This window comes from Nyctereutes procyonoides, unplaced genomic scaffold (genome assembly GCF_905146905.1).
Source record: "Nyctereutes procyonoides isolate TBG_1078 unplaced genomic scaffold, NYPRO_anot_genome, whole genome shotgun sequence".
Lineage (NCBI taxonomy): Eukaryota > Metazoa > Chordata > Mammalia > Carnivora > Canidae > Nyctereutes > Nyctereutes procyonoides.
The window spans coordinates 14,319,126-14,335,413 of record NW_026575159.1 but is presented as its reverse complement, the minus strand read 5'-3'; the positions used below and the strand labels follow the sequence as shown (position 1 = coordinate 14,335,413).

General features: G+C 36.8%; 1 protein-coding gene across 2 annotated transcripts in view; it reads right to left on the bottom strand.

Annotated features, from left to right (window-relative positions):
• COL14A1 (collagen type XIV alpha 1 chain) overlaps positions 1 to 16,288 on the bottom strand; it is a 217,171-nt gene that overhangs the window by 66,223 nt on the left and 134,660 nt on the right. For both annotated transcript variants that reach the window (XM_055314233.1, XM_055314231.1), the window contains exons 34-36: positions 13,291 to 13,449; positions 3,866 to 3,943; positions 491 to 577 (exon numbers count right to left, since the gene is read on the bottom strand). In XM_055314233.1, the coding sequence (XP_055170208.1) occupies positions 491 to 577; positions 3,866 to 3,943; positions 13,291 to 13,449 (324 nt within the window). The remainder of the gene's footprint in view (positions 1 to 490; positions 578 to 3,865; positions 3,944 to 13,290; positions 13,450 to 16,288) is intronic.

Here is a 16,288-nt window from a genome sequence, read left to right as displayed (position 1 = left end):
CCGCCTCAACCAGCCAATCTCCCTATTTCTTCTTTTTTGCAGGGAGTTCCCATCAGCAGTGGAGAACTTCATGTTTAGACGGGGTATTTTTCCTGGAGAATTCAAAATCCTTCCTTCACTTATCAATTTTAACACATATGAGGCAAAGGGAGGGATACACAAATCTTAAAGGTACAAGTAGAGGGCCGATGTTTGAAACATTCACATTGAAAATAAACCACAGGATATTAAAGGGAAGATTTGAAATACGTAACAATTTGAAAGATAGTTTGGTATGGAGGTTAAAGAGCATCATATATAGGAGTCATAGAGACCTGGATTTGAAGAGAAGCTGTGTTCTTTAGGCAAGTTTCTTAACATCTCTGTGCTTCAGTTTGCTCATAGGATTAAGTACGTGTTTAGCATAGTGGCAAGCACATTTAAGACACACAACAAGTGATAGCTATTATATTATTAGAGAACACTTAAATATGAACTAGGCAAGACTTACTGGTGGGCCTGCTGGTCCGAGAGTCCCTGTATTGATTTCAGAACAGGAACAGGAATGTGGTAGCTCTGGACAGGTCTCCTCATCCCTCTGAAGAGAAAAAAAAAAAACATAGCATAATTGTTAACAAGACAATCTATACAAATGGCTTTATGAATTCAAAGAAAAACACTTTGATTTAAGACACTTTTTTTAAAATTTATTTATGATAGGCACACAGTGAGAGAGAGAGAGAGAGAGGCAGAGACACAGGCAGAGGGAGAAGCAGGCTCCGTGCACCGGGAGCCCGACGTGGGATTCGATCCCGGGTCTCCAGGATCGCGCCCTGGGCCAAAGGCAGGCACCAAACCGCTACGCCACCCAGGGATCCCCTGATTTAAGACACTTTAAAAAACCTTTTTAAGTCAATATTGGTATGGAAAGGAAAAGAATACCCTCTCCTGCCCACAGAATATTCTCCTTAAAGAAAAATGAATGAGTGTCTCATGAGTCATTGATAATCATCATTACCAAAGGATGTTGATAAAATGACCTTGGGGATGTAAGAAAGGAAGGCAGAGTGGGTGTAAAAAAAGATCCGTTACTATTCCAATCAGTTTAAGTAAGAGTACTCTATGAACTTAAGGTTTGGAAAACTTTCTGTCTTCTATTTCAAAGGATTAAAAAAAAACATATTGGAATAGTCAATCAGAATAACTGCAGCTAACTAAAACACACAAAACAAACTAAAAACGGTGCTTAAACACATCACCAATTCCCTGCAACAACTTTAATTATGACTCACGTTTGAGTCATTTTGTGGTTGAACATAAGGAAACACCACAGCATCGATCTAAAAAGCTTTGGGATTGGAGCTCATTTTTCTTCTCTTCAACAACTTTTTCAGCACATGACATTACAAGATATATTATGAATGTCAGGCTGAACATCTCTGGATGAGTTACTGGGGTATGAAGACAGAGCACCTGCTAATAGCTATCGAACCATTTGTGAATATCCTATTTGAAGTATCAGCCAAAATGAAGTCTGCACCGGAATAAGAAACTGCAGACATAGGGCTCACTAGTCCCACTGGATAGAGAGAAAATAAGCTTCATTATTTAAGACTTGGGGACAGGGGGTTGGAGGTGGGGCGGAAGTAAAGCTGGACCTAATAGAGCACGGATGACAATTAAGTGATCAAGTAGAAAATAAACCCAGTCTCTGAAATGTTCACAACAGAAACTCAAAAAAAGCTGAGCAGAGGGCCTCTCTATACTGTATATACTTCCCTCTAAATGTTGGACAATAGTCAAAGCTTTCAGCTCATTACAGGAAACCCCCCTGCTAACACTTCTGGCCTGATATCTGGGCAGCTAGAGTGGAATACAAACTTAGTTATCCTGCACGGAGGGGGACACTTGACGGGATGAGCACTGGGTGTTATTCTGTATGTTGGTAAATTGATAAAAATAAAAATAAAAATTAATTTATTAAAAAAAAAACTTAGTTATCCTGAAAGAGCCCCCCAATAAGGCTAATATGAGGCCTCCTGTGACCAGAGGCTAAATAATGGCTTTGCCATTGCTGCCAACTCTATCTCCACCCATGTCTTTCTACCATGGAATTGGCATGTCTTCAGTGATAGAAATAAAAAGAAGAGCTCTCATCAAACCTGGGTTGTTCCTCAGAAAAGTGGTGATCACATTTTACTTGATACAGGACAGGCTTCTGAGTGTTTCTGCTTCCAATTTCCAATCCATCTGTGCTTAAGCCTAATATCACAGTGTCTCTGATTTAATTCACCAGAGTTTACTTGAAAATTAGATGTGATGAAGGAAGAGTAAGTTACGGTTAACTCTTGAGCAACATGGGCTTGACCCACACTGGTCCATTATATCTGGACTTTTTTCCCCAGTAAATGCAGTACAGTACTATGTTTATTTTTCTCTTCCTTCTGATTTTCTTAATCTTCTTTCCTCTAGACTACTGTAAGAATTCACTACATAATACATATTACATACAAAATAAATGTTAATCAACTGTTTATGTTATCAGCAAGGCTTCCAGTCAACAGTAGGCTAGTAGTAGTTAAGTTTTGGGGTAGTCAAAAGACATACACAGATTTTTGACCAAGTGGGAGAGGGGGCTGGTGCCCCTGTTGTTCAAGGGCCAACCGTATTTCCTTCTGAAACATAGTCATCACAAATGTAATGCCTGCAATAGATGTTGTGATCTGGTGTAGATTTAAAAAGGCAAATCTCTTAGACTTTATAAAGGCTGCTCCATGCCCATCTTCAAGTTCAATTATTAAGACATGAGTACTGTCCAACCGTAATAGGGTCATCCATCTCAGCTCACTGTCCCTAAGGATCCTAAGATAGGAATCTGTTTTTATTTTTAAGATTTTATTTATTTATTCATGAAAGACACAGAGAAAGGCAAGAGTGAGAGGCAAGAGTGAGAAGCAGGCTCCATGCAGGGAGTCCGATGTGGGACTTGATCCTGGGACTCCAGGATCACGCCCTGGGCAGAAGGCAGGTACTAAACCACTGAGCTACCCAGGGATCCTGAGGATTCTGTTTATATATATACAGGTATAACCCTGTGAATTATACTTGGTATTCATAATGACAGCTTAGCAAACTTCCAGAAGTACCATGAACATTTTAAAAACTCAAGAGAAATAGCAATATTTGGTACCCATTGGACTTCATATGAACAACTAGCTCAAGGTAGTTCATAGTCATAACATTAGATATTAAGATACTTTTTTGATGATGTCATTTACTTGCAGATATGGGGTTCTGGCAGTTGCTATGATGGAAGGTAAGTACCATGGGAAAAGTCAATGTGGAAAAAGAAGTGAGGGTGGCAACGTCCAATCAAAACCCAGGGTATAAAAAATTGTGCATAGGCCCATCCATCCCATTAGTACATAATTGTGGTTATTTAAGAATAAAATAAAAATACCATTTTTCTCTCAAATCATGTGTATTATTTTTTCATATGGTTGGTTACATTAGTTTTTAGAGCATAAACATTTAAGATTTCCGGGCCTAATGAATTCATATATGGAATTGTCCAGCATTTCTTTTGCCTGAAGGGTATCATGAAAAAATTATTGCAACACCAAAGGTTTTCTGAACCAGGAAGTTTGAGAACATCTGGACTCTGTAAATGGCAGCCCCTGGAGCTGTGCAGCCCCCACCATGTATGTCAGTATGTCCTGCTGGTGTCAGACATGCCTCCTTCTTAGCCTCTTCTGATTTTCATTATCATCACAATGAAATAGCTTGTTCTGAGTTTTATGAAATAGCATTTCATTTTCAAAGAAAATTAAATACAACTTTAGAACATTTCAATAAAGAACAAACCTACTAATAAAAGAATTCTTACCAGGCCTGGAAGTTCACAGCATTTGTCTCTATTGGCCCACGATGTGGAACAAATAATATCAAACATTTGTAACTGGAACTGCAAGTTAAAAGAAAATTGTCACTCAATAAAAAGGAGATGCGCTATGTCTATAATTATGATTACTTATTTTCTATCACATAATAGAACATGGATACATTTGCAATATAACCTGACAGTAAATAAAGTCATTCTAACAATATCAAACTAACTTTGTTCCTCAAAGATACAGTGATTTAAGATTTTGTCTATAGTTAATCCAAGCAGCCTCCAAACTCTCTCATTTATTACAACTTTCCCTCTCATCTCTGCCTAAAGAACTTAGCACCCCTGCTAAAACTCAGCCTGTGTACTGCCCTCACGGTTACTACAAGCGCCTCCGTAGTCTCACAACACTCCATATATCTGTCCCATAGCACGTCTCCCACCATAGTGTGATTATTTACATTAGCTCCTCTTTAGACTGTGAGCTCTTCAAGGGACAGAGAATCACTTATTCATTTTCGTGTCCCCATATGTGGTGGGTAGTAGATATTCACAAAGACTGTTGAATGAATTCTGGCTTTCATCGCATATGCATACATTCCACAAATTTTTTCTTTAATGGGTAGTGCAAGCCAGATACTACATCAACCTTTAGAATATGAAAATGAACAAAACCAAAATCCTGCCCTCAGAGATCTTTACCAGGGCGAGAGGTAAGCCCATGAATACTTTTTATAACATTGTCATGACAGGGTCATGACAAATTCACAGATTGTATTCTGAGAATCTGTGATGAGTGTATTTTTATTGGAGCCATTGATCACGCCATAAATACTTAGTCTTGTTCTACGCATGTATGTCGGCAAAACTCAGTGTACATTTTGAAACAAACAGAAACATCATTAGAATGTTATTAAGGGCTAACAACTCACTTCATGTCCCCAATCATTTGTAATATTATATTTCTTCCAATATTATTATTTTTTTATAAATTAATTTTTATTGGTGTTCAATTTACCAACATACAGAATAACACCCAGTGCTCATCCCGTCAAGTGTCCCCCTCCGTGCCCGTCACCCATTCACCCCCACCCCCCGCCCTCCTCCCCTTCCACCACCCCTAGTTCGTTTCCCAGAGTTAGGAGTCTTTATGTTCTGTGTCCCTTTCTGATATCTCCCAAGTATTACAAGTATCACCAAATGCAGAGCTGGGGGAAGGATGCAATCTTTTCACTTTAAATCTATAACCTTCCTTCAGCAAGTGTGTTTTCACCAAGTGCTAAAAACTCTCTTGGTGCCTTATTTTCTCCCAAAGAATACTATTCATCCCTGTCAGGGGTCCTGAAAATGAGAATGCCCAAGTGCATAGTACTCCTGAAAGAGTTACTAACAATGCATGCAGCATCACAGAAGAGTCTGCTCTGACAGTAAAGATAATAAAATCAGGCTTTCTCTTGTAGTACATAAGAACTGTGCTTTGCTGCAAATATCCTTTCCCAAGTGAGTTATGCAAGATTTATAAAATAAAGCTTAAATTTTGAAAGCAGATCCATGAATCAAGGCATCAGTTTTTTGTTTGTTTCTATATACAACTCTTGAGTTGTCTGAAGAAATACGTGCATGGTTCATGCTCTTTTCTTCTCTATTAAAAAAAAAATTCCCAATGGGTAGGATATCTAGTCTGTGGAGGGCAATCATACAACAAAATAATGATCATTTAAGAATTTGGTTTTTAAGGTTTTCAGACCAAGAAAAAAATGCTTTTTTTAAATTAAAACATTTTTAAGGAATGCAGATGTTGATTTTTATGAACAATAGCAACAGAAATATTTCAAGGGCCATAGGGGTTAAAAGGCTATGGAGCTAGACTGCCTGGGCATAAGCCTCGAATCCTCCATTCACAAACTAAGTCATTTTGAAGAAATTATGCAATGTGTTGAAGTCCAAGTTTTCTTCATCTGCAAAGTTAGTATAATAATAGTAGCTCTTTGGTAATAGCCATTCATTGGTGTAATAGTAGCTATAATAGTAAAATGAGTTAATTTAGACAAATATGTGTAACAGTGCCTAGAATATAGTTATGGTAAATAATAAATGTTATTTAATCTTTAAAAGATTTTATTTATTTGAGAGAGAGAGTGAGCAGGGGTGGAAAAGAGGGAGAGGGACAAGCCGACTTTATGACTTTATGTTGAGTGTAGACCCCAGCACGGGGCTCAATTTCACGACCCTGAGATCATGACCTGACCCAAAGTCAAGAGTCAGATGCTTAATCAACTGAGCCACCCAGGCGCCCCTAAATATTATTTTAATGGAGCATGTACAGTTCTTTCATTATTGAATTCATTAAGGTGCAGAATATAATACAAAGGCCAAAAGAGTAGAATCTAAATGGAAGTGCTATGTATTGAGGGCAGAACTATAACAGTAGTTTGTTTCCACAATAATCATAACTGTTTAATTCTTTGGTTGAGAAAAATCTAAGCAAATAATGACAATAATAGCAGTGGGCATTTGTTGAAAACCTACTATGTGTGAGGCACTATCTAAAGGACTTTGGCTGTGTCATGCAATCCTCAGATGACCGCTGTGAGGTAAAATAATAGTAATACCAACCCCATGCTGCAGATTGGGACCTGGGAAGAAAAAGCCTAAGAAATGTAAGCACATGTTGAAAGTCGTGTTCTGGCTTGGGATTTGAATAGCACATTTCATTTTCTTGTGGTTCATTTTGCAGTGAAAGGATCTTTGGTCTGTTTAAAATGCAGATACTCCAGCCTAATTAACATTACAATGCCATTTGTCTGGGGGCATTTATAAAATGGGCCCCATTATGACAGTATTAGATAGATTCAGCTCAATCTGTAAGTCATTCATCCATTAAAAAATTCCCCGTTTCTGAATAGAGCCCTCAGTGTAAAGACATTTTACTGAATGGAAAGATATATGTATAGGAAAAGACTTTCACTAGCTCCAGTAAGGAGCAGGCTTTCTTGAAGTTTTTCAAATAAACATTCACCACCTAATCACCTGTAACAGTTTAATGTCAACATACAGATCTCTGGCTAAACTTCTGTCCTATTGAATTAATGGGATCCTTATGAGTTTGTTTTATTTATTCAAAGGCTTGAATGCCTACTAAGGGCTGAATGAAACCAATACTATCATTTGAAGAATCCTTGTGGGCTTTTCATCTCCCAGTTTGATGCAGTCAACAGCCTTTTGTGTGTGGTTGTGAGTACAACAAATTTATTCATATTGTTTTGGATTTGTAATAGCTTAAATTCCTTAGGCTTATTTAGGGACTTCTTTTCCAGGGCACATTTCTGAAGATTGATTAAAAAAACTTTCTGGCTTTTATTCTAAACGTAAGACATACATATTTGTAGAAATCATGTAGGAAATGGTACAGACACAGTATGTTAAAAGATCTTATATTTGAGTACCTGAAAATGCGAGACAATGTGGTTCCAAATGAATCAGACTTCCAGCAACTAATGCAAGAGTCAGCCTTTTTTTACTTTTTGTAACTTCTTTCCTTTGTAACTAACTGGACATTATAAAAAATTTATGTGCGAAAAAGAGAGAAGGGGGTGCATAAGCTCCTACTTTAACTTTTTATAATACCTTCCAAGGGAATGCTTAGCCAATTACAAAGGCTCATTTTTCATTATTGGACATTTTGGTCTGGGTGGAAGACAAAAGGCAAGTCATTTGGGGTCAAATGTTAGCATGAAAATAAGATTAAAATATTTCTCATCAGTTAGGTCACTGTGATCTGTGAATGGGAATAAAAATGTAGCCTGGCCCAACTTTCCACTCATTACCACATTTTATCCTCTGATTTTTCTCCAGCATAGTATAGCTCAGTTTGTAACTTGAAGTCAAACTGTACCCGAAATCATACAAATATTTACAGAGATTTACATTGCACAGGCACACTGGAGAAAGAACACCAAGGACATTGGCCATCTTCTGCTTTAATTTGGTGTTTAACTTTTACTGACACCATCTCAAAGCTAAGATTTATTAAGCACTTACCCCTTTCTAGCCATTGAGCAAGGCGTTTTTACTTGCTTTCAGTCAATTTATTGAAATTAAGGGAGACTCATTCAACAAGGAGATAAAAATAAACAGCCGCTGTACCTCTTGGTAGTCACTAAAATATTTAGGTGTAGGCATACTTTGTGGGGGAACATTTTGATTGCATATACTTTCAAGGTCAGAGTTTAAATAATGGTGAGTCTTTGAACATGTCAGTGAACAGACAGGGCATAGGCACAGACCAAACTCCCTCCTCTGCTTTAAGTCCCTTAATGATCCGCCTGACCCCATGGAAGAGAGCTTAGCATGGTAGGCAGGAAACTTTGTGCAAGTCAGATATAGTCTCATATCCATATCTTACTTTCCTCACTTTTTATTTATTTTTTTAAATAAATTTATTTTTTATTGGTGTTCAATTTACCAACATACAGAATAACACCCAGTGCTCATCCCGTCAAGTGCCCCCCTCAGTGCCTGTCACCCATTCACCCCCTCCCCCCGCCCTCCTCCCCTTCCACCACCCCTAGTTCCTTTCCCAGAGTTAGGAGTCTTTATGTTCTGTCTCCCTTTCCTCACTTTTTAAAAGGGGATCCCCCCTAACTTCTTCAAGTCTCAGTTTTTGAATCTATAAAATGGGGATAATATAAATACCTCTTCCCATGGCTATTGGAAGATTAAATAAGATAATCTCAGAAAAGCACACACTGTCTGGTCCATAGTAGGCATGCAATAAATATTAGCTACAATTATCATTTTAAGAGTTCATATGTAATTCATATGAAAGCATAACCATTTTCTTATAATTTAAAAACTCTTGGATAAAGAAGATGTGGTTTATGTATACAATGGAATATTACTCAGCCATTAGAAACAACAAATACCCACCATTTGCTTCAACGTGGATGGAACTGGAGGGTATTATGCTGAGTGAAGTAAGTCAATCGGAGAAGGACAAACAGTGTATGTTCTCACTCATTTGGGGAATATGAATAATAGTGAAGCGGAATATAAGGGAAGGGAGAAGAAATGTGTGGGAGATATCAGAAAGGGACACAGAACATAAAGACTTCTAACTCTGGGAAATGAACTAGGGGTGGTGGAAGGGGAGGAGGGCGGGGGGTGGGGGTGAATGGGTGACGGGCACGGAGGGGGACACTTGACGGGATGAGCACTGGGTGTTATTCTGTATGTTGGTAAATTGAACACCAATAAAAATTAATTTATAAAAAAAAAAAATTAAAACAACAGAAAATATCAAATGTGGGTGAGAATGTGAAGCAACCAATACTCTCATAACATTGTTCATACAAATGTATAATAGTACAACCAGTTGTGGAAACTTTGGCATTTTTTTTTAAATAAAAATAAATACCTACCTACCTTGTCACCTTGCAAAAATAAAAAAAATAAAAAAAAAATAAATAAATAAAAACTCTTGTTTCCACAGCATCATTAATCTACTGTTGATTCTGACATCAAAGCTTTCACTCAGTAAGTTATGTTATAAAAAAAACTCTAACATAACTTGTATTTGTCTTTATTTACATAGCAGAGAACTAAACCAAAGTCAATTGGATAATCATGTAAGTGTTAGATTTGAAAAGGGGGAAGAAGGATACTAAGAACATGGTCACACACTAGAAACTCAAAATATTTTTAGGATCATCTCTGGCAGCAATATAATTTCATCAGGTATCAGAAAAGGTAGAAGAAACCTCTTAGGAGAGAGAGGAACAGAAAGTAGAAACACAGTCATTAAGTTTCTTCTCACATGTGTTCTGATAGCTGAGTCAAGCCAGCTTATTAGCTTACTCCTCACTAGGGATTTTTCGCTGTCTATAAAATCTTGCATCACTGCACGCAAGTTGTTTTTATTACAATTGTGAGCAATTTCAATATAGTTACTGTATCCCTAAATCCATCAATCTCTCCTCAACTCAACTTTGGTTTAAAAAGAATTTATTTTCTTTAAGGACTGAATATTTAGAGGTTTTCCATCATCTGGCATTTTGTGAACCTTTGCTAAATTTGTCAGGGAATGTTAACCTATAAATTACTGGTCTTATATGATAATTACTGATCCTGGAATAATCCAAAGCTTGCATTTACATATTCCCTTTTGCTGGGTATTGGGTTCCAGATGTAAATTAAGATTATGTTACCAATTTGTGACTTCTAAATTGAAAACTGAAGACTGAAGCCTCTCTCCTGCTTTTCACTGGAATAATTAAGTCATAACCCAAAAGAGCAAGTGAGTTTCCGATCACATTCTTGAGATCTAATCTAATATTATCCATTTCAACGTAATCAAATTCTTCAAAAAGTGGGCAGACTGAAAATCTATTTAGTAATCCTTTGTAGACTTCTAGATTCTAACAAAACCCACATCTTTTTTCTTAGTGGCTTTACAAAGAACTCTTTAATTATTGACTTCTATAAATTCCCCTTTGTCTGCTACTGGCTGGAAGTTACCACAGAGGGTGCTCTGTTTAATTGCTTTTCTTTCATGCCCCAAAGTAAAGATTTATTACTGGTAGACTTAAAGCCTACAGGCATTTCTGCTTTCAGAAATAAATCCCATGATATTTAATTGGTCATATATTTGGAGTACAATTATTACATAGAATATAATTTGAAATATGATTCTTATAATAATTATAAAACTGTAATTGTAACACACAAATTTTAACTAGGAAAAGGTAGGATATACATAACTGTCTATTATCACTGCCACATATGGAATACAATATATTCAAACAACATTTTAAGAAAGACACAATAAACCTCAAATAGATGACATTCTATTTAATTTCTATCATGTGTTACTTGAGAACCGACGCTGTTCATCTGAATTTATTAGATACTGTGAGGTAGGGTAGAAGGAGTTGTAAATGAAGACCATAATATGGTTTCTATTTTAAGGGATTTATACTTTGGCTAGATAGGCAAAATGTAGATATATGGAAAAGTGAGAAAATAATAGATGGCTACAAATAATCAAGTGTTAAATAAGCATTAGAGGTTTAGAAAAGGTGAGATGGAGAGGGCAACATTGACATCCTTCAATAAGAGCTGCTCTTCATTGAATGCCATTAAATGTCAGGGATTTTATATGCATTATTTCTAAAATTAAAAAAAATAATATTACTAAGTGATTTGGGCCCAGAATCTCAAACATCTAGAATTGTTTGTATTTCTTAAATTGGAGTCTATTCATTCACTCACGCAAGCACCTATCTATATAAATCCACTTATCCCTACAAGATATCCCTAGTTTGCTAATTATGGAGCCTTATAAATTCTGGAGTATGCGATCATAAAAGTCTCTTCTATGAAGCAGAAGTTGGTATGTTTCTTAATCAGCACGAAATACAAAACATTAAGAGTTGACAACTCCTCAATATAATGTAAAGATTCTTTTATTATGGTGAAAAATTTATATTTATATTTAGCCAGCTGAACTCAATTTAATAATCCTAATTTTGCTGGCAACATTCAAAGCATCATAGTCAGGAGCCAGTCAAACATATGCATATGCCTTCTCTCCCCTGGGCCTGACAAAAGAGCTGACCTTGGCCATGACAATGTCATTGAGCTTCTTCACAGCCTGTTTGATTTGGTGCTTTATGGCTTTGACATCTACAATGAACACATGTATGTTGTTGTCTTCTGGTTTCCTCATGGCTGACTTGGTGGTCAGAGGAAACTTGATGATGGCATAGTGGTCAAACTTGTTTCTCCTTGGGGCACTTTTTTTGAGGATATTTGGGCTGCCTGCAGAAATGCAGCACCTTGGGCCCTCAGAAGGTAGGTGACATGTGGATTTTTTGTGTGTGCATCTGTGGATGCCTTTCAGCACTGCCTTCTGGGCTTCAAAGATGTTGCATTGGCTTTGGCTTTGGGAGGAGCAGGGGCTTCCTTCTTTGCTTTCAGCATCATCCTCATGAAAGCATAATTAATGTCAACATCCTTAAAAGTCCCTTGCCATAACTGAAAACAAGAGAGCCTTCCGTAGCTTTTATATTCTCTCTTTCTGAACATCTAATCCATGGTTCTCCAAAGGTAAGTAGAGACAAAAGTACTTTTAAAGATACATCAAAGCTAAGTGTTACACTAAATAGCACACATCTATCAAGGTCTGAAAGTATTAATGTTCTCCTATGTACACAAGAATTTCCCTTGTATTGTTATCACAAAGAGAAATGCCACTAAATAGTGAAATGTCCCAAAGTGAATCACATTATTACCCTGGGACTATTTGGGGGAGTATAAAGTGAATGGGTCATACTAGAATAGTGGAATTAGAACTGTGCTTCTTGAAGCTCCCTTAGGGACCTTTGGAGGGTGGGAATACCTGCTACTCCAGATCCTCTTGCCCATTCAGTTAGCATGGATGTGTTTTAATCTTATTTTTATATGTACTATACTAGAAGATTTCATTTGTACAAAGTGATCTTCAGCTTAAAAAGACTCAGAACCATCATAAGGCATTCTTCAGTTCCATATATCTGGCTAGTTCCATAGATTGAGAAAGCGTAAGATAGTAATAGTGACTCATAATTAACCTGATTATTCTGTTACATAGAAATGTTCATTAAAATAATTGGAATTGTTTACAAGAGTAAAATGCTCTCCAGGCCAATTGGTTCTAATTATAGAATGACTCAAATTAGAAAATGTTGCTAATTAGCTGTGAACACATAGTGTTAAAACAAAAGCTTGTGTACATTATTCTTTTTTTGTGGGTAGTGAGAGAAAGGAATGTGATTTCTTTGCCAATTGAAAGTCTCCTGGTCTTAAATTCTATGTTATATGATAAAAAATATATTATCTTTGAATGATTTGTTACTTAAATAACAATTAAAGGGTCAACATCACATTAGCAAATAACAAAGAGCTATTTTAAAAGTGCCCAAATCTAATCCAAATGAGAACCTTACATAAATTTCCTGTATATACTATGTATAGTGGTCACATATTTTGTATGAATTTATATTTGCTAATTAGAGTTCTAATTTACAATCTTGATTCTCATTAACAAACATTTTATGCCACAAACCATTTGATGAATATTTTACTGTTTGCACTTTTAAATGCCTTTAGAAAACAAACTAGTTTAATTCCCAGAGCATTCTCCTTATTATAATATAGTAGAATTATACTGCCGAGAACTTTGAATGTATATTTTAGTTCATTCAAAGAGGCTGTTATCTATTTATCCATCCATCCATCATCCATCCATCCATCCATCCATCCATCAACCCATCCTTATACCCATCCATTCATTCATCCATTCTCTTGTCAAATTTTCCCCCTGGAAAACCCTCCTTTTTTTTTTCTATAATAAACAACACAGCTCCACTTGTTTATCCACTTACTGGTGCAGAGTTTCCATTTGGTCCCCTCGATCTGACCATCCTCCCCAGGACTTCGACACCATCCGATGTGATATTAGCTGAGGCATTTATTGCCTTCTCAGCCACATGCTTGCAGTCAATAACCACTTGAACCAAAGTCTTGCTGACAACAATGTGTATCTGGGTAAAAGTAAAGATGTTTTAGGAGGCGGGAAGAAGGAAGAAATATCAATCAAACATATAATTTCATGACTTATCACTTAAAAGCAGGAAAGAAAAGGAATTCCGTCACTATGCATTTTGCTAGAAGAGAGAGGTTCTACTTTTACCACCACCGTGATTGTCCCACATTCGGGTTGTACTTCCACTTTTATTTACTTAATACTTTCTTTAAAATGACTTTTTTAAAAAAGATTTTATTTATTTATTCATGAGAGACAAGAGAGAGAGAGGCAGAGACACAGGCAGAGGGAGAAGCAGGCTGTATGCAGGGAGCCCAATGTGGGACTTGATCCCAGATCTCCAGGATCACAGCCTGAGCTGAAGGCAGCGCTAAACCGCTGAGCCACCCAGGCTTTGAAAGGGTTGTCAATCTAGCCTTCATCTAAAGCAGCAATATCCTGAAATGACAGGATTGGTGGGCTGGTTATGCCTTTCCTGAATGCACAATAAAATGGACATGAAAATTTTAAATGAGAAAAGCTAATGGATTTACCAGCAATGGTACTACCAGTTATTGGCAAACCACACTTTAATAATATTTATTTAATTTAAGATGAAGAGAAGAGATCTAGAAACTGACAGGGAAGGAGGAATGCCTTCTTGTGACTCCAGGACCAAAAGAAATAAAGCTCTTTTGCTTAATGTGTGGTACCATTTTCTAGAATCTGCATGTCTCCGGTAATATATTCAGGAGTCTACAATTCCTTGTGAGGATCTGTAAAAATGTGTGTCATCTTGGAGGTGATAGTCAAGGGAAAGTATATTCTAAATGAACCACATTGTAAGCAAGTTCCACCATGAATTTTCAGACCTTTTAAGTACATTTCAATTGATGATGCTGTTTGCCTCACAAGTATTTTTTTTTCGTGGAAGGTGACTTTTCAGAGAGCTTAAAGAGTGGAATTAATAGGCAAATAATCATTTCACATTAAGTGAAAGTCAAAGAAAGTTACAAACAGCTACATAAGTGAAGCTATGCTAGTTTGAAGAAAAGGTTATGGGAGTTAGAGCAGTTAGGACCAGTTGTAAGTAGAAGTCAAATATCATGAAACATCATCTTTCATATTAAAATAGCATTACTTTTCACTTTATTGGTCTTTTAAAAAGATTTATTTATTTATTTTAGAGAGAAAGAGTGTGCGAGTGGGGGAAGGGGCAGAGGGAGAGAGAGCAGGAGCCCCACGACTTGGAGCTCTATCTCAGGACCCTGAGATCATAATCTGAGCTGAAACCAAGAGCCAGACACTTAACCAACTGAGCCCCCCAGGCACCCCATTAACCTTCCTGGTTATTCAATTTTTATTTTTTTATTGTATTGTTTTTTTATATTCTATTTATTTATTCATGAGAGACACACAGAGAGAGGCAGAGACACAGGCAGAGGGAGAAGCAGACTCTCTGTGGGGAGCCTGATGGGGGATTTGACCCCAGCACCCAGGGATCACACCCTGAGCTGAAGGCAGACGCTTAACCACTGAACCACCCAGGTGTCCCTCAATCTTTATTTTTATTTCATAGTTGCACTGGATCTGGAAACATAAGGATATATATAAATTTTTACTGAATGTTTTATTTATGTTACATCATGACCAAAATAATTTAGGTCAACAGGAGAAGCACTTGAGAATTCTTTTTTCTGCAAAGAGGAGTTAAACCATTATTCAACTGGAGAAACACTGCAGGAGTTTTTCCCGCACATTAGTTCCTTCATACTAACATCTCTCTCATGATCATTTAGAAGGATCTAATTTGACTCTTGTGTATTTTTGAGACTTGGAATACTTTCATTACTACGAATTACAGAAATTTTCATGCTGGGTGCTAGACAACCTCGTATATTCATGCTTTAAGAACCATTAACCAAAAAAAAAAAAGAAAAAAAAAGAACCATTAACCTGTGGGGAGACTATCCAGGTTTTTTTTTTTAAACAACTTTTGCTTTACAACAGGAGACACTGAAAACTTTTCAAAATTATTTTGCTTCTTTGATTGCATTTAAGGATCTTTCTACATAATTATCAACTTTTGAAAGGCGTTGGTTGGGGCCATACTTCATATCCAAAGTGTAGAAATTAAAGCCAATTGAAAAATAAGAAATTAAGGTAAAATATTCATTCAATTAAATACAATTCTATGAACAAATCAAATTTTATCTTTACATAGTGTACTTGCATCAAGATTTTCCATTAGTAGATCTATTAACAGAATAGTTTGCTACATGATAAGCTTTTCCTTTCTGGTTTGTTTTGCTGTTTGGCTCTATTAACAATACTGAAAAGAGTAGAGGAAAGCTCTTTAAAAATAACTTTAAAAAACTGGAAGGATTTTATAAATTTATTTTATTTATTTTTTAAATTTATTTATTTATTTATTCATTCATTCATTCATTCATTCATTCATTCATGAGAGACACACACACGGAGGCAGAGACACAGGCAGAGGGAGAAGCAGGCTCTATGCAGGGAGCTCAATGTAGGTCTCAATCCCAGGACCCAGGGATCACGCCCTGAGCTGAAGGTAGATGCTCAACACTGAGCCACCCAGGTGTCCCAGGATTTTATAAATGTAAAACTAAGTGTTTAATGACTCTTACTTATAAGGTCTTTATGATCTTCCAGTAAGGTAAATAAAGCTTAACATTCACCTAAGGCGCTTTTTTAAATTTTTTAATTATTTATGATAGTCACAGAGAGAGAGAGAGAGAGAGAGAGAGAGAGGGGCAGAGACACAGGCAGAGGGAGAAGCAGGCTCCATGCACTGGGAGCCTGATGTGGGATTTGATCCCAGGTCTCCAGGA